Genomic DNA, 23,889 nt, shown 5'->3' on the forward strand with positions numbered 1-23,889 from the left:
ACACTGGTTTTCCCATGCACATTGGGAACTGGCTGTTTCTGTTTTCTGGAGTAAAAAGGTTCCTGTGGGTCGGGTAAGGTCTCTGCTTGGCAAGAAGTTCTGTAACAGAGCCACTGACCACACCCACCTCCTCTGGGCATGGAGCAGCTCCGGCCCTCAGAGCTCATCTCTCCAGCAGAACTGAAGGGAAGACCGCGTGTACCCTTCTGTCCCTCACCCTTCACATGCCCAGAACCATCAGTGTCACACTTCCTAATTCCTATCACTGTATTTCATTAGTTCCATACTGTTTTACTAATCCTGAATCTAAACAGATTGGTTCAAAAAGAGATCATTCTATTTTAAAGTATTTAGTGATGTACCTGTGAGCTTTGCATGGATGAACTAAGCACATGACCCTTTCTTGTACATCAGAACCTGCACACACATATAAAAAGAGGACCCGTTTTTGACAGATGTGAAACCACCGTTTATTTGTAATAAATAATTACACAATCTAAAAAAAAAAAAAAAAAAGACCTGGCTTCCGCATGTTCTGGGTCCCTCCCTGCCTCGTCGCCGGGGATGCGATCAGGTCCCCTGCGGCCAGGCAGGATGGCTTCCACGTGTTCTGGGTCCCTCCCTGCCTCGAGGGGTCACTGATCACCACCGGGGTGGGGGGCAGGGAAGAGGCAGACACTGGCAGCCTCTTCTCTGCCCCGCCCGGCTTCTCTTATCACCAGCTGGGGTGTGGGCCTTTGCCCGGGTTCTTGGATCCAGGACGGGGGGCAGGGCAAAGTGCCTTTACCCTGCCACCTGGCTCTTGCCTGCCGCCTGGGTTTCCGATCACCGTTCCTCCGTCCTTCCCCTTTCCCCTCCCATCATTGAGCCTACGTATGCAAATTAGCCGCCATCTTTGTTGGCAGTTAATTTGCATATCACCCTGATTAGCCAATGGGAAGGTAGCGAAGTTACGGTTAATTACCATGTTTGTCTATTATTAGATAGGATTCTCTGTATGGGAGAGTTGTCTTTTCACCCCCATTTATTTATTTATATCAGTATGAACTTATGGGTATTTATTTTGTACTTTGAGTTACAGTTGAGTAGTATGTTACTTATTTTGGTGCCTAGATTGACTGATTTGGCCATTGCAGCTCTTGCAGTTGGCTCCTGAGTCTCTGATTCTCCAGTGTTTGCTTTCTGACTACTTTCTCACTTGCTGGCACTACAGGATGCTCCAGGCTTATCTGATATATTCCCTGCCCCAGCCTGAGAATCAGCCACTTCTTTAGGGGTCCTGGTTTCTTTTAAGAGAAAATGGTTTTATAAACCAAGATTTGATCACTGGGTGTGCTTTTTGTTGGGGTATTGTTGCTTCTGTTCATAATATTTTAATGTGAGAAGAAAGGTAGATAAGTTGGAAGTATTAACAGTGGTATAGATGGAATTATATTTTGGGGGCTTTTCCCTAGATTTTTATTTTTAAAACTTTACAATATACTTCTTATTACCTCTAAAATGAGGAAAAAGTAATTTTAAATTAAAAAGTAGAAGTAACATTGCAGTGCCAATTTTTTGCATAAAGCTTTTAAAAATGTGTTTAGGAATATATTCTTAGGATCCCTAGAATAGCAATTATAGAATTAAAGGTATGGAACATATTAACATCTGGTGGTTTGTATTGCCAAATTGTTTTCATACACTCAGAATTAATGTATTGGATTATTTCAGTGAATCTTTATTAGCAATGAATATTATTTATTAAAAATTATTACTGAATTCATAAATGAAAATATTTTAATATTTCATCTTAATTCCTAATGATAAAGAATATTTTTTTCATATACTGTTTTTATTATGCAGTTGTATTTTCTCTTTTGTAATTGTCTTTATTTCTTTTTCTAAAATGAGGATCAAAGTATCTTACTTATTTGTACAAACTTTCTCTAATAAAGATGATTTGTTAAAAACAATTAGTACTTTAAAATTTATATAGTCAAATCTATCAGTCTTTGTCCTTAGTCATTCTTAACCTTAGAAACCCTCTTCTTTGAATATATTTAATAAATATTTCTTTTTCTACTTTTTTATGGTGGGATTTTTTTTATTGTTAATCTAATTGGAATTTGATTTGCTGTGTGCTATGAAGCAGGATCCAAATGTTTCTCCAATCCAAGAACAGTTGTCCAGTTACCAGTTTTGAACAATGTTGTACTTTTCCATTGACTGTCATGCTTTCTTTATCATTATTGATAAATGAATTAAACATTTTAGACATTTGTACTATATACTTGTGGGTTGTTCAGTCTAATTTGTGCTAGTTCTATACTTTTTAAATTTTGGAATATTTAATATGTTTTTATATTAGTCTTAGTTTCTTCTCATTACCATAGTTTTTCAAAACTTTTTATTTTTATCCATTCTTCTAAGTGACTTTTAAAATGACTAATTAAATGTTTAAAATTTTATCTTGGAATTTTGATTGCTGTTGTGTTAAATTAATATGGGAAGCATTGGCAACCTTTAAATACATACCTAGTTGTTATTCAGGAGAAATTGATCCTTAATCATTCATTTTATATTCAGTCACTTTACAGAACTCTTATTGTATAACTTTCCAGGTGACTATCAAAGTATTTTAAATGTCTTGCTATTTCTAATGATGTTTTTGTTGTCTTTACAATCATTATACCTTATTTTTATATCTATGTTAAACTGAACTTACAAAATAATATTATAAGACAAAAGGATAATTCCTTACATAAGTAATTTAAAAATTTTTTCTAATAACTTTTATTTCAGAGGAAGCACAAGTAGTATCATGGATTGTGATGCCGAAAAGAATAACACAATCATTTAATTTACCTGTGTTGAAAACTACTAAAATTGATAAGGGAATATTTGGAGATAGTTGTGAAGTTTTCCTCCTGATTTTGATTCTTATGTTTCTTTTTTTTCTTTCTGCCCTTACCCAATCTTGACTTCTAGGCAGGTCGATTTGGACAACTAACTTATATTCGCAATTATCAAGGAGAGTTGAAGAAGGGGGACACCATCTACAACACGAGAACAGGAAAGAAAGTGCGGGTGCAACGGCTGGTTCGCATGCATGCTGACATGATGGAGGCAAGTGCCTGGTCACTGAGAGGTCAGAAATTCTCTAGTGCAGGTGAAATAGATCTGTCTTCTTGGTATTCTGAGCCCCACAAGAAAATCACTTCCAGTTGAATGTTTTCCTAGCTTCTTCCTTTTTAGTTAGGTGTGCTGCAGTTTTGATGTAGCATTTTAGTATAGGCTAAATTAGTAGATGTTAAGAACACAGTTTATACCACTATTTGTGAGTTAGCTGTATTTCCTCAATGGCCAAGGTTAAGGAGAAGGGGCAATTAGTTCCCTATGACTCAGAACCACAAATTCAACATTTTCCTCAAGAGCCATCATTACAAAGAGGATAATAGGTTTCTGGACAATGGAACTGTGCTTCTCAAAGGTAAGTGAGAGTAGTAAACTCACATATAATTTCACACATTGTTCAGTGAATTTACTTTCTAAAATATGGCAGGTCTGAAAGTTCTGTTTAACACTAAAGCTTTATATTTGTAGAACCAACCCCAAGAAGGGCCATAATGGTGTTAGACTCTATCTGAAGATTTAAAACCTCTCAAAGTGTGGTCTGGGAGATAAATTTCTCTTGAATTCTTGAATTGGCTCTGAATCTGCCCTAGCTTTCTGTGGTCCATAGGGTGATTAGGCCTTGGTAGGAATACTGAGTGTGCAAGGTTGTCTCCTACTCTCACCCTTTCCCAATTCAGCTCTGTATTCCTGGAGAAATTTATTAATCTGAGCAGAATCTTCGTATGTTCAGTAATTTTTGGTGTCCATAACCTTTGTATCTCCTAGAAGATGAATAGGCAGTCTTTCAAAATTGGACAGAATTACTGTTTTAAGAGATAGGCAGCAGGGGCAGCCAGAGGGATTAGAGATTGTCACAGCTGTTACATGGACCAGAAGCTAGGAGAATTGTACAGCTTTATAACTATTGAAGTATGACACACACATACTTGCTCATTCACAGCCACAGCTGTTATGAATGAACTGTCCATATAAAAGGACAAAAACAAGGAAGTTTAGAGGCACAATGCTTTGTTCTTCGATTTCCTGTTTTTTTAACTGCTTGAATCTGTGAGAAATTAAGATTATTTTAAGTAAAGTGGGCTCCATTCTCCTGCCTTTGTTTTCAAAACTTCCTTTGTAGGTTTTTCTTGTACACCTTTGTCATACACATCTGATTATTGGACTGTGGCAACATATAGTACATGCTTTTTAAAAAATACATATTTTTTATTATTTCAGAGAGGAAGGGAGAGGGAGAGAGAAACATCAATGATGAGAGAGAGTCATTTATCGGCTGTCTCCTGCATGCCCCCAACTGAGGATTGAGCCTGCAACCTGGGCATGTGCCCTGACCAGGAATCAAACCATCATCTCCTGGTTCATAGGTCAATGCTCCACCACTGAGCCACACTAGTTGGGCTATAGTACATGCTTTTTAATTCCATAGAAATAACTTTAGAACTATGAGACTCTGTTTTATCCATACTGCAGATACTCCAAAATGATGCCATAACTCTGAGTTTCCGTTTAAAGTAAAATTTTGTCTATTGAGAGGTGGCTTAAATAAGGGCCCAGTTTAAGGTCTGGCTTGCTGTGGTTGATTGTTGATGTTGCATTGGTTTAGCTAATTCTTTATAAAATCCATGGTAAGATTCTGCCATATTTATTTATGTGCAATGTGCTTATTGTGCAAGTACTCTTTAGTCACTCTGTTCTGATTGGTATTACTTGTAAGTGTCATTTTTGTGTTATTTCTTTATTTAGGATGTTGAGGAAGTATTTGCTGGAGACATCTGTGCATTATTTGGCATTGACTGTGCTAGTGGAGACACATTCACAAACAAAGATAATAGTGGACTTTCTATGGTAAGTCATTTAATTTCAAAGCTGTGTTTCACTTGTGTCTCAAAAGTGTGTTTTTATGTGATACATTTAACATTTCAGAAAAACAACCACAAGTTTTCACTGAGTAGTGCTGCAGGCATCAAGTATAGCTTGGTTGTGGCTCTTTAAATGTCAGGTGGACAGGTGTTCTGTGTGGGTGTTTTTTAGTAAAGTCATTCCATGATTCTTCAACATTTAGATGCACCTGACTAGCTCTGACTCTACCCTGAGATTTTTTGCCATTGTGGGTACCTCTCTAATTGCTATCACCATCATCAGGCTGGTCCCCATGGGATGTTCCTTCCTTACTAACTCAGCGGCCAGAGTAGACCCTTCCCTCAAGAATTGTAAGACCAGACTAACATTTAGACAGGCTTGGGGATCACATAACAGAAGGGCCCCAAATGCAACTAGACTGTCTGACTTACTGGTGACAACCTGCCCTATGGAACTCATAGGTCCCTTTTCATTACTGAGGGACCCTGAAGGGAAGAGCATGCTCTTAATACACGTAGACCCTAGAAAAGCCCTGACCCTGAAAATCTACCTCTGTAAATGGAGAGCAGGGAAAAACTGAAGAAAGAGGCAGGCCACTCCATTCTGGCAACTAACAGAGTTCCTTAAGGGAAAATTACATAGGAGGCACTTTCTGGGCAGCTGCAAGATGAAGTGGACAGTCTCCATCCTCCTGACAGGAGCCAGAAAATTATCATATGGGGTAAAAACGGGGAAATAGTCACAGTTACTAGTACATGAATGTTACCTGGTGTGGAAATTACTTAACATGCATGACCAGGTCAGGACAACAACCTGTTCCGGGAACCAGCTCATTGCTTATTTATGTCAGAGTGAACATTAATTACCATCAGATAGTCTCTAAGCGGGGTTTGCGGTCAAGCAATCTCCGTTCTGGCCCAGTTCAGCTCATGGTCCAGACAGAGGTCACATCATGGAATAGTCTCTCCTCCACACATGCTTAGGCAGTTCTTGCCTTTGAATTCCCTCACTTTCCATTTGTGCCCCTTTAGGAAAGCAGGCTGTGCTACAGTAAGACCCTCTACTGAATTCAGTAAAGAAAGAGTATGAGTACTTAGGGGTAGGTAACTTGCAGTGAACAAATTCACAGTGAGTCATTTATGTAAGAACTGGTCCATTTATGTAAGAACAGGCACACACTATAATGTTTCCTAGATCATATAACAGATCCATAATTTTATAACTAGTGTTTTTGCATAAAATATTCTCTAATGTCTGGTTTAATGTTGATTTAAGACACTACGAAAGTCATAAATATGTACAGCCTTTTCGGGGTTGTACATAAGAGGAATGCTTTATGAGTATGATTATAAGGCTTTCTCTCCAGGCTTGTCATGAGCAATATGAAGGGACTGGAGGCTGTGGAAAATACTGAGGCTTTGAAGCAAGTAGACCCTGGTTAGAGTCTCACCTCTGCACTATATTACCCACTAGCCCAGGGGTGGGCAAACTTTTTGACTCGAGGGCCACAATGGGTTCTTAAACTGGACCGGAGGGCCGGAACAAAAGCATGGATGGAGTGTTTGTGTGAACTAATATAAATTCAAAGTAAACATCATTACATAAAAGGGTACGGTCTTTTTTTTTTTTAGTTTTATTCATTTCAAACGGGCCGGATCCGGCCCGCGGGCCGTAGTTTGCCCACGGCTGCACTAGCCTTTAGTCACATTACTTTATATTCTTTCCATGCCTTTAAGATTTTATTTGTATAGTGGAGATAATATCTGCCTTTCAGAGTTGTGGTTGATTAAATGAGGTACCACGTATAAAGAGTCTAGTGCCCTTTCTCTGTTTCTCTTATCAGTGATCATAATAAATTTGATTAAATAACTTACCAGAAGATACCAACAATAAATGTAGCTGCCAGCTGATAAGAATTCCACATCTCAGCATTTGGATTTATTAAATGATTATGTTAAACTGAAAGTGTCAATAAACTTAAGGGTCTTAAACAGTTAAGTAAATAAATAAATACTTTATTGTTTTGGGAGGGAGGAGATCATATAAGTGGACACCTTTATTAAAATATTGTATTAATATATTCATTTATTTAATGCAGACAGACCAAGATATATATATTGTCTAGCCTAAAGATATTGAGTGCTTTTGTTCTTTATAAGTAGAACATTAACACGTTAAGCACCATGTCAGTCACCGGTGACTGACACTGTATTTTCCGTCCAAACCTCATCACTCACTGGTGAAATCGGATATCGCGGGCTAAACGGAAAGGAAGACAAAACAGGCTTAGCACTTAATGTGTTAAAGTTAATCCATCCCTGACCCTGACCCATACAGTGCTATATTTGAATTCTTCTCTTTTTTTAAACAATATTTTAGGAGTCAATTCATGTTCCTGATCCTGTCATTTCAATAGCAATGAAGCCTTCTAACAAGGTAGGACTTTGATTTAACACTCAGTATATCACAATAAAACTTGAGCTCTTTTTCATCTGTCTCCACAATGCACATGGTACCTTGTGGTAACCAGCAATCTTAGGGTCTCTATTTCTCGTTTGGTGTAGGGAAGCATGGGACTTGGTTAGAGAGGCTGTAAGGAGGATTCTCTGAAAGACCGAGGGCCTCTGGGGGGACCTTGCTGAAGGTGGCAGCCCCTCCCTTGACTTTTCCAAACATGTCCGAGCCCCCGGGTGTTTTGCTGGAATCTCTATGTTTAGTCTTTAAGACTTGACTTTGTAGAACAGCGGTTCTCAACCTGTGGGTCGCGACCCCTTTGGGGGTCGAACGACCCTTTCACAGGGGTTGCCTAAGACCATCCTGCATATCAGATATTTACATTACGATTCATAACAGTAGCAAAATTACAGTTATGAAATAGCAACGAAAATAATTTTATGGTTGGGGGTCACAACATGAGGAACTGTATTTAAAGGGCCAGAAGGTTGAGAACCACTGTTGTAGAAGCATGTGCTTTCTCAAGGATACTTACCCTGCTGATTGTATCTAGAGGTTAATTTTAGTTCAAGCTGTTGTTACAAAAAAGCCTAAGGAGGCAGGCAATCGGGCTGTTTTGGTTCCTAAAGTCGAACAAGCCCCTTAGCCTTCTCTTTTACAGAAATGAGTGTCAGAGTAATCTATTCATCCGTCGCTCAGGGTCTGCTGGTCAGCCCCGGCATTTTGGTATTGAGATCACCTTTTATATAAAATTTACCAGTCAGTCACTAGTAATTACTCCTCAGTATTTTGAAGAAATTAATGGTACTAAAGTGTTCATCAGACTGTGCTTAATAACACTTTACTAAGTAAAGGTATAATATTTGCTCCAGAATGGTAAGTTAACTTCCTAGATTTATAAAGGGATGGAAGAGGGGAAATGGGCATTTGTCCTAAATTGTAGAAAAACCTCACTTTAAAGTACTTTAGAATACTGCATAGATTAACTGCCTCATGGATTAGAATACATCTCTAAATTTGTGGTAGTTATAAAATAAGTGCGTGATTATAATATGGAGAGCCTGCAAATAAGACTGTTTTTTCTCACTTTCATAACAAGTTTATGATTGGATTTTATGTCATTTAGCTTTTTACAAAGCCAAGATTACTTGAATAAGTTCTGTATTCCCATTACCTTGCCCTTAGAATTAGTTCTGATCTTGAACTGTAATCATTTAGTTCTTAATGAATGATTTTGATATGTCTTAGTTTTGACATTCATAGCAAGCATGTTAATATGGTGTATTGAAATGAACTCATTCATGCATTGAGTGAACATTTATGACCTCTTGTCATCTGGGAAATGTCATTTACAGAACATACTCTGGTTTGTCTTATGGATGCATTAACAGCTTCTACTTATTTTATTTTGAGGAACTTGAGATTTTACAGATCCTTTTCATTGTAGAAAGGAGAATGTTGAGGTGTCAAGAAACATTAAATTACTCCATCTCAGAAATCTGAGGAAAGGCAAGTCTTATACCTAATGCCACAGTTTGTTCTGAGTGCTTTGCTAAATTGTTTGCTTTTCCCTTCAGAATATACAGGGCTAGAAGGTAAAGATATAATGCTCTTCATTCCTGAATTCAGAGCTTATGTAAGACTTTTGTCTTGATAGTTATAATAATGGAGGGAAATCAAATGTATCAATATCCAAAAGGTTGTTTTGGTTTGTTTGGTTGGCTTTTTTGGTGTCTCAGGATTATCTGCTTGCTGGAGTAAATTAAGTTAAATGAAGAAATCACTGCACAAAGCTGTGAACCTCAGTAGTGGAGGCAGGGATGATCCCGAAAGCTGAGAGTGCCTGCAGGCGAGTGCAGGGGGAAGGGAAAAGGACTTTGGAGATAGACCAACCCAGGATTCCTTCTCAGCTTTGCCATGCACTATCTGTGTAGCCTTGAGCAAGTCAGTTGAGTTATCTGTACCTAGTTTCCTCACCTGTAAAATGTGGATAATTCTATCTTGCAGCTTTGTGGTTAGAATTTGAGGTAACACATACAAAATACATGACACACAGCTCCAGGCACATGTAATAGCTATTGATGCTGGTGATTCAAGGGTGTGTTAGTTTTCTGTTGCTGCTGTAAAAAATTACCACAAACTTAGTGGCTTAAAACATCACAAATGTATTATTTTATAGTTGTGTAGGTGAGAAATCTGATACGGTTCTTAATGGGCTAAAATCAAGATATTGATTGGCAGGGTTCCTTTCTGCAGGCTCTAGGGGACAATTTATTTCCTTGTTTACTCCGACTGCGGGAAGAATTCAGCTCCTTGTGGTTGCAGGGCTGGGGTTCCCATTCCTTGCTGTTACCTGAGGGCTGTTCCTAGCTCCTAGAGACTGGCCCCCTTCTCCTATCTTCAGTGCCAGCAACAGTGAAACGAGTCCCTCTTGTGCTTCAGATATTTCCTGCCTTTTTCCCTCTTCACATCTCTTTCACCTACCCTTCTGCATTCCTCTTCCATTTTTTTAAAAGCCGATGTGATTACATTGGGCCCACCCAAATTATTCATATCTGTGACCTCAATCACATCTGCAAAGTCCCCTTTACCATGTAAAGTAGCATTCACGGGTTTGGGAGGGGTTAGGGCATATCCTTAGAGGGCCATTATTCTGCTTACCACATGAGGAGATTACATCTAAGGAGAATAAAGATGCATGAAACCACATCCAAGCAGATTGTTTTGAAAGTCTCAATGCAGCATTTGCCTTACTGTTGGTCTTAACTGTCCTCTTGAGTCTACAATAGAATCTTGGTAAACATGCTGATTCCTTTGATTATGTAACAGTAACACATATTCTACTTTCTGCTCTACGGGCAATTTTCCACAAAGGGACAGTTTTTGTCAATATAATAGGAAAGGACACAGAGTTAAGTCTTGGATTCTTGTATCTTGTATGGAAAGAAAATTCTATCAGCTAGCAATATCCTCTCTGTTCGCTGTGTGGTGTCCAAGCTCACACATTCAGAGGGTATGGCCTAGGAACTAGATGGTAGAGTATCTTTACTTCATCACTACATATGTATTTAATTTCATTCAGTAAAGTTCTTTCAACAGTGTCATTGCATATCACAATTAGTAAAATACGTAATGACTTTCTTTTTTTTAAGAATGATCTGGAGAAATTTTCAAAAGGTATTGGCAGGTTTACAAGAGAAGATCCCACATTTAAAGTCCACTTTGACACTGAGAGCAAAGAGACAATTGTATCTGGAATGGGAGAATTACACCTGGAAATCTATGCTCAGGTAATGAATAGCATGGAAGTTAAATTAAGTTCACTTTATGTCTGTGCTTTGTTAAGAACAAAAGTCAATAATTCTAATGTCCATAACTAATAGCGGTTGTTCAAGCTCACTCTTGTTTGTATCCAGATGTGGTATACTGCTTCCTCTGCCGAGTATTACAAAATAATTATTTTTGATCTCTAAATCTTTTTATTTGTAAAACATGGCAGACTTCCAGAATCAAGGGGCAGGGGACTTGCAATTACACCATCCATCCATCCCTAGGAAATGGTTAGTTCTGTTAAATATATCCTGGTCCCAGCCTTAGGAAGACAACCTATAGGAAGAAACTTGCTGAGAACGTTGGCCCACCAATTCCCACTCTTCAGGACATTTCTTGTTTGTTTTATTCTCTAAGTCAGTACTTGGAGATCATAATGTAGATAAAAGAATGGATAGATGGGACACGTACTTTCCTAGGAAAGATCTGTATATCTGAATGAAAACAAGATATATGATTTAAGATTAAAAATTCTGGTTATTATCATACCTTTGAAGTTGAGAGAGTACAAAATTCTGACAACAGATTCATGTACTATTCCAGTTAATATGTAATAAGATGAAACAAAAATGAAGTTTTAGTGGATATATTAAGGATGTATGTGTAAATTAATCAGTCTAAGTTAGAATTCACTTATATAGCAGTTTGTATTTTTTAATATCATGTATGTAATCCTTATAAGATACTTAAATGATTTAAGATTGATCATTTGCTTACCTATTGTATTTAAATGAATGCTTCTAATAATTAAGATTCTTAGGATTTTTCTTCTGCTTATTTTTTAAATTTAAATATACCAAAGAAATTATTTCTCCTGCTATTTTTAGAGGATGGAAAGAGAATATGGCTGCCCTTGTGTCACAGGAAAGCCAAAAGTTGCTTTCAGAGAGACCATTACTGCCCCTGTCCCGTAAGTATGCAACACAGTCAAACCTATTATGAGGCTGGAATTGAAGCTTTTTATTGTGGGATATACATAGTACTACTACTGTTACTAAGACACTTTTACATCATGACACTCTTTATTTTGGAAGCTATACAGTTCTGTGCTGTAGCTAAGACATTTATACAGAGTGACGTTAGGGATTTGTTTGGCCCCTTCAGCTCGATATCAGTGAAGGTTGACATACACATCATTAGTAAGCATACTGACACTTCATCCAATGTTGGGGGTCTTCTTTCATTCCAGTTGTGCTTCCTTTGGCAGACGGCTATTATGTTTTACTTTAGTGCCATATTGTGGATGCCAGAGAACTTGCATTTGCCAAGGAATAATCTCCTGCAAATAAAGGAAACTAATGCTAGAATAAAATTCAGAAAACCCTTAAGAAAACAGAGTTGGGTTTATGTCTTGTTAGAAACAAAATAGTCCTCATAAAGAAGAGCACAAAACAAGTTAAATTGCAAGTATACTTCAACTTGGTGCCTATTGAATTTATATGAATTGTGATTTAGAGTCAAAATTAATACAGCATACTGTGGTTATAAAACAGGTCTCAATTTTCAAAGTGGCATCAAATAAAAGTAAATAAATGGTACTTTACCTGAGATGCAATGTCATGAAGTAGAATGGTGTAGTCTAACTCAATGAAGTCATCATTTCTTTGCTATAATAAATTAAAAACCTGGTGTATAAAACAATATCATTGGCAAAAGGATATTTTAATTTCAAAAATCATGTTTTATTAGATGCTTATAATACTCCCACTTAAGTAAAAATAAAAATTGAATGTCATAATTTAGCCTGTCAGAAAAACTTTCTCTTACAGATGTTTTTTTCAAACTACAATTTAAAATTATGACTTTTCATTTGTTACTCTACTTTCTGTTTATAGCGTCCTAGTTGTGGTAGCTACTTAAGAGTATTACAGTCTATAGTTGGTCATTTAAAATGCCTTAATGTTTACATTGTTCAGAAAAGCACAATTGAAGGGATAAACTACTGAAATAAGTGTTTACATGAAAGGAAACCAATTTTATTATAGAAATTATTTTTAAAAAACTGAAAATAACCCTGGCTGGGTGGTTCAGTTAGTTGGAGTGTTGTCCTGTACACCAAAAGGTTGCAGGTTTGATCCTGGTCAGGGCTCACGTGGGAGGCAACTAATTGATGTTTCCCCTCTCACATCAGTGTTTCTCTCTCTTTCCCTTCTTTTCTCTCTAAAATCAAGAAAAACATATCCTCAGGTAAGGATAAAAAAAACACACACACAAAAAGCCTGAAAATAGTAAAATGTAGTGAGTGTAGTTATCTGAGTTTGTAATTAAAGCTTTAATCTGTGCTTACTGCTTTGTGCATATAAAGTATTTATACTATCAGCAACACAAATATTGCATCTACATAGTTAAAACCACAATGACCAGAGGCAGGACTCTTTAGGGCTTACATCAGGGGTCCTCAAACTTTTTAAACAGGGGGCCAGTTCACTGTCCCTCAGACCGTTGGAGGGCTGGACTATAGTTTAAAAAAAAACTATGAACAAATTCCTATGCACACTGCACATATCTTATTTTGAAGTAAAAAAACAAAACGGGAACAAATACAATATTTGTATTTGCATGTGGCCCGCGGGCCGTAGTTTGAGGACCCCTGGCTTACATAATCGATATACTGAAATAAGCCCTGGACTCCAAGCAGCACAAGCTCCTGTAGTACACCCTTTGGTGAACAGTGATTATAAATGTGGCCCCAGGGTCAAATAAAAGCATACAATTCTCTCCTTATGGTATCCTGAAGTAATTCTTTCTTTGAGTATATCAGCAAAGAATGTCCTTTAAAAGATATGGTAAAAATCAGTATTAAGGTTTCTTACATGTTGGGTCTTACTAGGTAAGATATCCTATATAAAAGGGTAATATGCAAATCAACTGAATGGCGGAATGACCAGTCACTATGACACACACTGATCACCAGGGGGCAGACGCTCAATGCTGGAGCTGCCCCCTGGTGGTCAGTGCTCTCCCATGGGGGGAGCACAGCTCAGCCACATGCCAGGCGGACTGCTGGTGAGCCCACTGGCCCACCTCCATGGCAGCTGGCAGCGCTTAGATCAGCCGTGGGCAAACTACGGCCCGTTTGAAATGAATAAAACTAAAAAAAAAAAAAAAAAGGCTGTACCCTTTTATGTAATGATGTTTACTTTGAATTTATATTAGTTCACACAAACACTCCATCCATGCTTTTGTTCCGGCCCTCCGGTCCAGTTTAAGAACCCATTGTGGCCCTCGAGTCAAAAAGTTTGCCCACCCCTGGCTTAGATCCATGGGGAGCAGGCACAGGCCCGACTGAGGAACATGCCTCCCCCCCCCCGCCCCCCAGCACGAATGTCATGCACTGGGCCTCTAGTAATATATATATAGCCTGAAGCAGGGGTTAAACTCTTCTGTTGAGATTTTCATTAATGCCTTAAAACTACATTTGGTGAAGGGTCTTAGGAGTTTTCTTTCATAAAAACTACTAGCCCTGTCTTTGTGCATATTTTGCTATTAAGACATGGCTTGAAAAATTATGATTATGTAGCCTCTTTAACCTGGACCAGTTATTTGAGGCCACAGTACCCCTATAGGAGTGTTGTAATCAGGACTGAGGTCTACAAAAATGCACTAGAAAAGGGCAGTTTCTTAAAATGTTGTTCTAATATTTATGTTAGGTATCTGACACCACACTCTGAGTACTGTAATAGGGTATCCTGTCCTCCAGTGCCTATAGGTATCTAGTAACTGGTTGCAGAAGCCTTTGGAGTAAAGGTGCTCCAAGCGCTGCTGCAGTATCAACAAGCTGGAAAGTCTGTCTTTTCTGGAGCCGACTGAAACTGTTGTGGTGGTTTCTTTGTACACTGTCTCCCTTCTTTCCATTAGATACCACAAGCTGACTTTTTTTTCCCTCTTTTTAACCCCTTAATAAAGCTAAAATCAAAGAATTTATTTTTATCTCTTTAAGGTCTAGAAAGAGGCAGTTCAGAATAGTCAGACTTAAGAAAACACAAGGCTAGCAACAAGTAAGATAAGAGGTTGTAAACTGTGACTCATTGGGTTATAAAAGAAAATTACATACAGCAAGCTCCACAACCCTAAGATGCTAATATTTTTGGTCTGGCTGATCCCCAGAGAAAACGGCAGCCATGTTTCTAATAGCTCTGGCACTACCATTTCAGTAGAAGAAAACAGCAGAGATAGTTTCAATATTGCATGGCTAGTAATTTGTATACAAAACTCAGGTTGCCAAACGAAATAATCTGTATTAAGCTGAGCACAGAAACTGATGCCAAATTATTTATAACAACACTTCACTCTCTTGATACTGCAGCTTCACTTTCTCTGGCCTTGACTGTAACTGACCTCTCCTTCAAATTACTTGGTACACTATTTTAAATGCAAAATTACTAATGGGGCACTAATGATCTAATAATGAATCAGAGCACTTTCAGTAAACATTAACCCTATTACAAGTGAATTTTATAGACATTACTTACCACTTGCTTGACAGTTTGAATTTTTACCATTTTATACCATGTGTTTTCAGTAGAATTCTGCCATATTATATAACCACAGGCAACCCAGGCTAAATGTCGGATTGGCTTCATTGCTGGAGATATATTTCCAAAACTGTCTGGAGAGGGAAGCATGATAAATGGAATTACTTTATACTTACAGTATTAACCATTTACAAAATCTAAATTCTAAATCATCTCTTTGTTTCCTTCAAATGTGTTTAGAAAATAATTTAATTAGGCCATGGGTCTATAATGTTTCAAGAGATTCTGTTGTTGAATTAGATTGGTAATGGATATTTTTGCAAAAGTCAATATGTTTCCAACATAATATTAACATGTAATAATTTGGAGCACAGATCATTGATATTGATCTTAAAGTTCAAAAAATATTTCTCCGTGCCATATTTATATACCTGGAATGTTTTCTGCTTCTAGTGGTTCCTTCATGGACTTGAGTTTTTGGTAAAATGTATTATCTTCTTCATCAGGGTTCTTTCCAATTTCTCCTTCAAATGTGAAGTTGACTTCTGGTGCAGTATCTTGTCCCATGGGAGGGTAAAGAACTTCAGCTGTGCAGTTCACTATCACTTGCTGTTTGAGACATTTTGCAAAAGATCTTTACATGTAAATCCATTACTATTGTTCTCTGAGATATAATATTTAAATCATTGGCCCCTAACAGTGTTGTTTCAGTCTTGACTTCAGAATGCCTACTCCAGAGGTAATCTAATTAGGGCTGGCCTAGTAATTTTCTTAGATGTGTCTAAAATACATCTACATGTGGTCTCATTATCTTTTAAATTTGTCTTAAAACTTGGAATATATTTCAGTATTAATGAGATGTCCATTTTCAATGCTAGATTTTAGTCTGACTATATCCCATCTCCAAACTCTGGTTACTTTTTGTTGTTGTTAATTCTTACCAGGGCATATTTTTCCATTGATTTTTAGAGAGTGGAAGGGTAGAGATGGAAAGAGAGAAACATTGATGTGAGAGAGACACATTGATTGGTTGCCTCCCACATGTGGCCCAACTAGCGCCAGGGATCAAGCTTGCAGCTCAGGTCTGTGCCCTTGTCCGGAATAGAACCCAGGATCCTTCAGGCTGATGCTCTATCCACTGAGTCAAACCGGCTAGGGCTCTGGTTACTTTTTAATTCTTTCCATTACTCTTACTCTCTGCTCTTGGAATAACAGTAATTTTCTCAAACTCAGATACAGCAACCTGCATCTAGATGAAGATTGTAACATTGGTTCTGCTTTGTAAAGATGGTTGTCTAGCAGCTCAGATGCCTTTTAATGAATCTCCTTATGTTAACCTGTATCTCTTCTCTTCTGAATATGCTCAACAAAAGGGCAAGCTTTTTTAAATTTCAAGATGGTTACGGTACAAATTGCAAGTCCTTCCTTTTCAATTTGTCTCATTAATAATTTGAGAAGTATATAAAAATTTCCCTCCCCATTACTGAAAGATTCTCATGTGAACATGACGATATCAGTTGGCCATTATATTGCTCATAAATATCTAAAAACACTTGCTTTCTTTAATTACAAGAAATTAAAAGCAGAATGAGAAAAAGGCAAAGAGGTGATGATTGGAGAGTAATTTTTTTCACTTGTTAATATTTGGCATGAGTTCAGATTGCCCTATGAGTACGTAACATTTTAAAGGGAATTTATTTGAACTGAAGTATATAGAGTCTACTTTTTAAAAAGCTCAATAGAAATACTTCATGTATCTCAGAATACACAAAAAAAGTAAAAACTGACCCTTGTATGCCTTTTTTTTTTTCAAGGCAGGGTTTCACAACTTACAAATTTAACAACTTACAAAATACAAATTAATCCTATGATTTGATCAGCCAAGGTGATCTGGATTATTTAGAATTAAATTTTATTTAATAATAAAGGACATTTCACTTACTTTTTGGATAATTTCTTCCACAGAAAACTTAAGGCAATACTTATGTCCTCTTCCTGGAATATCCTAAAATTAAGAAAATGTAGTGAGTTATTATAACAATAACTCAATTCTCTGCATTGTTAGAAGAATCCATTCTTATTTGATTTGGGGGGGGGGGGGCCTGACTGGGGGGGGAAAATAATTAAAGCCTTGGACCGTAAAAGCATATTGCCATGTATATAACATCTAATTTAGCAGGACCCCTATCAAGTTTATTTTGGATGCGAAAAAAGGGTGGGATGAAAGCATATATAAATAAAATGGGTTCCAATTCACTTTCAGTCAGAGGACTTTAACCTCTGAATAGGTGATCCTAAATCTCTATAGAAGAAATTTTGAAACAGCTTTTAAGTCTAAAGATGGCAAACAGGATACATCATTGAAAAGATTTTTCACAGAGTCCTATGGGTACTTTATGTCCAAACCGTGTTCAGTGACGGTGAATTCCATTTTGAGGCAGATTACTGCAAAGTGATTAGACATGTTAAGTTCTGATTTTACCTGTATATTATTGGGCCTGAAAAATGATACTTTAATAAATTTTATAACAGTAAGACAAATGTTTAGGTATTTCACTTTTGAATCAAGATACAATCGGGCACTTATACCTAATTATGTTATCTAGTGCAGTTAACATCTACTCCCTGTCAGCTCTTAAAGGCTGTTAAACTAATGTCAGATAAATAATGAAAAATCTCAAACCCATGAGATTTTAGTAAAATGGAAACAAGACTAGTGATTGCTGAGGTCTTATGCATTTAATTTAACCCTTTAGCCAGAGAGAGCAAGCACATCACTTATGGTTGGTTGTACTAGTGCTTTGGGTGGTTAGAGCGAAGCTTCTCACCACACTGATACTGGTTGTCAGTTTCTCTTGCTCTGTTTCCCCCATCATTTTGGTCAAGGGGCCTAATAAGGATTGGTCGTAAAATGAAGAATCGTTTGCAAGATAGGGGCTTCTGTTGATCCAGATTGTGTAGTAGGTGAGCAATGTCATAGCAGTTTTCAGATTCTTTTGAATGGTTCCTACAGGTTTCACTTGTCGGAAGGAAAATGCTGCCTCTCATTGGGAACATTTTCCCCAGATCCTTGTAACAGTGCCCATAAAAATATCGTGTCTCTGCCTTCCCTTGAAAACAAACAGGCCCCAGGCTATCCCCAGAGACTGGAGAGTCGACTGTTCCCCAGAAATGTTAACCCCTGTAGACCTGAAGCCAGCAGCCAATCCCAGAACGAAGAGGGAGGGAGGGGACCCTTGGGAGTATTGAGAGCCGGTGTGGGCGCCGCTAGACTCACCTCCATGCTGGCCTGTTTGACTGTCTGCACCAGGAACACCTTGTTGGGGGTCCCTTGCTGGTAGTTGATGCAGTTCTCCACCACCGAGGCCGCCCTCGAGGCTGGGTAGTGGGTCGGGGGGATTTCCATTCTTGCCGAGCGAGCGGCAGCTGGGAGAGCACGGGTCTGTTCGTACGAGTGCGCCGCCTTCGCCTCCCAGCCTGCAGCCGGTTGCCGAGGAGGCAGAGGAGTCGGCTGGCCCCGCTGGGCTGGGCGTGGGCGGGCTCGCCTGCTTCTTCCCTCCTTCCTTCCTTCCCTTCTTCCGGTTCAGGAAGCTGCGCCAGGGCGCCGGCTGCGGGACTGGCAGCTCCTGTGCCCCGCCCTGCTCTGCGTGCTTTTACTCTGGGTTTCCGCCGCCTGGAGAGCCCCTGCATCTGGCGGGGAGGGCCCAGTGTGGGGAGGGGCTGGGGGACTGGTCGGCCGGACGTCACCCTTCGCAGAAGTGCGGGAGGGGCTTTTTGGCCTTAACCTTCATGGAGCCTCTAAATTCCTCTCCGTGGAAAGACAGTTCGGCTGCTTCACTTGCAAGCTGGAGCACAACTTCCTTATGCACCACCCACAGTGTCACACACAGGACAAAGTGCAAAGGAGCTCCCTGCTGTGAACTGATGCCTATTCCTTCTTAACCCCTCCCATTGTGAGTCCAGGAACAAGCCTGCTCTTACCCAGCTTTTGTGGGGTTGGGCCAGTTCTGCCCAAATCAGGGTATGAGAGACTGCACACTATAGCATTAATTTGGAGGATTATGTAATTTGGATCAGGAGAAGTTTAAAAAATGCACTGGCACCCCTGTCTCCCTTCACTTAGATTCTCAACCTGGGGGTCGAACGACCCTTTCACAGGGGTCGCCTAAGACCATCGGAAAACACATATATAATTACATATTGTTTACAGTAGCAAAATTACAGTTATGAAGTAGCAACGAAAATAATTTTATGGTTGGGGGTCACCACAAGATGAGGAACTGTATTAAAGGACCTCAGCATTAGGAAGGTTGAGAACCACTGACTTAGATAAGATTTTGATATAACACTGCTTCCAACTTCCTCTAGTCACTGAAAATTTAACTTTAAGGATTAAAGCACACTTAAAGACTGAACTTATACAGAGCCAGGACATTGAAGAAGCTTCTAACAAAAGCAGGGGTTTCTAAAGCTCCTTTGTTTAAGCAAGCCCAAACTTTTAGTAGGCAGTGCATTTTCACTCTAGATTTTTTAATTACCTTCTTGGGTCACCTTTAAAGAGGCTATAATTTAGGCTGTTTGGATTTTCTTTAGATCAGAAAGCTAAGGTTTCTTTTCATCAGATGTATGGTCAAACCTGCCCTTTAGCTTGTTGGCTTAGAAATAAAGATTCTTTTGCTCTTTTTCTCAAAAATGTGTTTTTGAAGGGGTATATTTTTGTTTTTGTGTTTTGCTAGGCATATGTTTTGGTGGTACTTTAAAAAAGTGAAAAATGTATTTGTAATGTGTTGTCTTCCTCAAATACCCTTTTCAGTTTACTTATAGTCTTTCTTTGGAATAAATGGATTTTTTTAAAAAAAGGAAGCAGTAAGGCATTTCCATCTTTTTAAGTAATATTAGCCAACAACTGTCAAGTAACTGGAGGACAAAGAGGTTAGCTTCTCCTCAAGACTTTTTCTAAAAAAATTGAAGGTTGTTTTTCTTTTGAGGGGAAAGGGTATGAGTCATTCATCTATCAGCCAACCTCTTAGGGTGAGTGTGTGTGTGTGTGTGTGTGTGTGTGTGTGTGTGTGAATTGTTTGAATTGTGTGCTCCTTTGATAGTGTCCAGGAAAGAGTGACTATCACCTTTTGATGATGCAGAAAGAGCTTTTTCCTGAAAATGAACTTTAAAGTTTCTCAAATAGCTAGTTAACATCTGTGTTAGATAAGGTCACCATTTGGAAGCTTTATGAATACAATTGCCATCTCTGTAGATCAAGGTTAATAGTAAAGGTTGTGATGTAACCAGCATTTATTAAAAGCACACATCTCAATTTAAGTTTTTTAAAAATAAAATTGCATTAAAAAATTAACTGCCTATTTAAATGTTAAATAAACTACATTAAGAAAACCTCCTTATATAATTTCTATATTTGAGTCCTTGAAATCTTACTCAAGCTTCATGAATGGTTATCAAGAGATCACTATCCTCAAATAATGTATGGGTTATCTTAAAAAGAACAAAATTATTATTGGTCTCTGGGATCAGATAAATTAAACTATGATTTTATATAACTGTATAAACATAAAACTAAGTAAAAACACCTATGGTTTACAACTTTGGTCCGACTATAAAGTCCAAATGAATCTATAAAGTAGAAATAAACAACAAAACCAGCACAATTTTAACTAACATTAATTTTAATGTGAGACGTGATGTTTTGCCAAAACGAAATTGCTTTTTACAGCATGTCAGTGAGCTGACCACAGGCGCCTGGGTTCTTTAACTCTCAGCATGCCTATAGTCTCCCACCTGTTCTCTATTTGAACTAGTGAACAGTCTATTTGTGCAGCACCCTCTAACGGCTCTTGAAGTGAATGCATCATTTGCAGATTAAATCACTTTATATTCTTTTTTTATTAGCCTTCTAGAAAAATGTTTGATTAAGAGCATTGGATTTTGCACATGATATAGCTATATCATGTTTGGCAAGTTACGTACCTTCTGTGATCCTTAGGTTTTTCATCTGTAAAATGATGATAAAAACTACATCAATTGGTGGTATAGAACAAGTAAGTGCTTGGTACAAACCTGGCACACAGGTGTTTTGTTATTTGGCATCCACTTGATTTTAAATTCACACGTGGTCCCTGAAGCTGCATGGGTGACTTGTTTGTGAGTGGGTCTTCCACAGCAGTTCTGCCATAGAGCTTTGAGCAGTGATGAAAATGTTGTCTTGCTGTCCTGTACAGTAGACATTCTCCACATGTGGCTGTTGCCCACTTGAAATGTGACTACTGTATCTGAGGAACTGAATTTTACATTTTATTTAATTTCAATTAATCTATATATATATAAAAGCCAAGCGACTGGAACGACCAGAAAGACACGCACTGTGGCAGCCAACTGGCCCAACTGGAGCCCCGATCAGCGCCCCCAACACTGATGGGGGGCGGGACCAGCTGGCCAGACCTCACCTGTGAACGAATTCATGCACCGGACCTCTAGTTTAAATATAAATATTGGTGGTTATGGATTACCATATAGATAACACAGATCTAGATTATATTGTGTAGATATTATATTATTATCAAATTGAAAACAAAATGTAAAATGTCTCAAAAACTCAGGCATACCCAAGAATATGTCAGTGGACCACAGTTTTGGAACCTTCAGTAAACCTGTGGTGACTTGGCAGTTGTTTCTCTTCTGCTTTCCTTCTCTTCGTTCTGATGGCTGTTTACATCCCTCCCAGGAATTAACCTTTTAGCATTTTGTTTATCCCAGGCCATCCTGAAGCTCTTGACCACTGGCAGATTATTTAAAGGCATTTCATCAGACACTGTTGGGGCCTCTTTATGAAATCTGCTTATTCTAAGCTAGCATCTCCTACCAAAATTGATATTTATATTTTCCAAACCACTCAAAGATATGTATACAGGAACATGCACCCATTAATGTCCACCACTCTACAGTTATCTTCAGACAATTTTGAAAGGAGCTGATCTCTTCTACCTGATGTCTTGAGGAAGGTTTCATTTTAAAGGACGAAATGCCTTGTAAACAGTAGATACTCATGAAATGTTTTTTAAATGAAATAGTAGCTTATGTAAATATGCTTAATATGGCCCTAGCCGGTTTGGCTCAGTGCATATGCTTAGTATGTATGTAAACTGCTTACTTTGTTCTATTTATATTGCTCTTAGTGGTTTAAAGTAGACACCAACCTGGGTTTATATATGTGTCTCTTTGAATGACTTATGTTTAGTTATTATCTTTTTGCTATTAATCTTTTTGGGGTGTTATTTCACCTAAAACTCCCTTCTCTTGTATTGCATCAATCCATAATGTCCAAGTAATAAAACCAGATAGGAACTATCTGAATAAATTAACTGCTGAGCTTCCATTTTCAAATAACTGTCCTTGGTTGTAGAGGTTTAAGGAGAGAATACTATCCCAGGAAAGGGAGGCATTCCAAAGAAATGGGTAAGCTTTTCAGAATGTCGGTTACTAGAACAAGAACCTTAGACTGACTGACTTATTATTTTCTTTTTTTAATCCTCACTGGAGGATATTTTTCCCATTGAATTTTTTAAAGAGAGTAAGGGGGCAGGGGGAGAGAGAGAGGGAGAGAAATATCGATGTGAGAGAGACACATCGATTGGTGGCCTCCCACATGTGCCCCAACCAGGGCTGGGGATGGGAATCAAACTCTTTGGTCTGCAGGCTAACCAGAGCTCTAACCACTGAGAAAAACCAGCCAGAGCCTGACTTATTTTAATTACTTGACTTTTACTTTTCTGCTTGGGGAATGAATTCAGAATTGGTGGAATTTAGGCCATGGGTTATTTTGGTGGTATATCCCATCCTCACTTCTTAAGTAAAAACAGAAAGGAAAGGATCCTTTTTCAAATAAATTCTACAATAAAATTTTATAGCAAGGCCATCATATTCAAAGAAAAAAGTAAAAGTAATGAAATGTGGTTTTTCCTTTAAATCGGTAGGAGTGATTTAATTTGGTAAGTACATATGGTAAATCAAATGCTATGTTGATTTTTTTTTTTTCTCCTAAATCTCTTTTAGGTTTGAGTTTACACATAAAAAGCAATCGGGTGGTGCAGGCCAGTTTGGAAAAGTGATAGGTGTCCTGGAGCCTCTGGAGCCAGAGAACTACACTAAGTTGGAGTTTTCAGATGAAACATTTGGGTCAAATGTTCCCAAACAATTTGTGCCTGCTGTAGAAAAGGTGAAAACAAAACAAAAAACACACATAAAAATAAAAAGCATGAGTTTATTAGGTATCAACTCACATTTCTCTCACATTGTCTTCCCTCGTTCATTTTAAAGTACTGCTTCTTTATCTAATTGCTAAGCTTTCTATCCAATTTAGAATCTTCAATTCATTAAGTTCAAGAGCTATAAATGTATGTATAACAATGAAGGGAAATAATTTTGTTTCTTAATCATCATTATTTTCTCTTGTTAAGTTGATAAAGTTATATTTCTCTTGATAAATTGAAACTACTTCATTGATTGTAATCAGTGATTGAAATTTGCAGTAGTCATTAGGGATTTATGAAGATTTTAGGCAACTTTGTAGAATGAGCTTTAAGATTCCCAACACCTGGGTGCTGCTGTTAAATCTGCTCTAGTTACTGTGCTCTTTGGTAAA

The 23,889-nt window shown here is 38.1% G+C and overlaps 2 protein-coding genes across 2 annotated transcripts in view; one reads left to right on the top strand and one right to left on the bottom strand.

Moving 5' to 3' along the window:
- Nucleotides 1-23,889, top strand: part of GFM1 (G elongation factor, mitochondrial 1) — a 43,659-nt gene that overhangs the window by 13,014 nt on the left and 6,756 nt on the right. The window contains exons 9-14 of the mRNA XM_014537972.1: nucleotides 2,971-3,108; nucleotides 4,861-4,962; nucleotides 7,357-7,413; nucleotides 10,584-10,721; nucleotides 11,589-11,671; nucleotides 23,301-23,463. Coding sequence (XP_014393458.1) covers nucleotides 2,971-3,108; nucleotides 4,861-4,962; nucleotides 7,357-7,413; nucleotides 10,584-10,721; nucleotides 11,589-11,671; nucleotides 23,301-23,463 — 681 coding nt within the window. The remainder of the gene's footprint in view (nucleotides 1-2,970; nucleotides 3,109-4,860; nucleotides 4,963-7,356; nucleotides 7,414-10,583; nucleotides 10,722-11,588; nucleotides 11,672-23,300; nucleotides 23,464-23,889) is intronic.
- Nucleotides 11,698-18,929, bottom strand: LXN (latexin). Its single transcript, XM_005864121.2, has 6 exons — nucleotides 18,514-18,929; nucleotides 17,179-17,241; nucleotides 15,668-15,845; nucleotides 15,234-15,370; nucleotides 12,306-12,368; nucleotides 11,698-12,040 (listed from the first exon to the last, which is right to left on the bottom strand). Exons 1-6 carry the CDS (start codon nucleotides 18,640-18,642, stop codon nucleotides 11,942-11,944), a joined length of 669 nt encoding a protein of 222 aa, XP_005864183.1. The 5' UTR covers nucleotides 18,643-18,929; the 3' UTR covers nucleotides 11,698-11,941.

The sequence above is a fragment of the Myotis brandtii genome, unplaced genomic scaffold (genome assembly GCF_000412655.1).
Source record: "Myotis brandtii unplaced genomic scaffold, ASM41265v1 scaffold186, whole genome shotgun sequence".
Taxonomy (NCBI): Eukaryota; Metazoa; Chordata; class Mammalia; order Chiroptera; family Vespertilionidae; genus Myotis; species Myotis brandtii.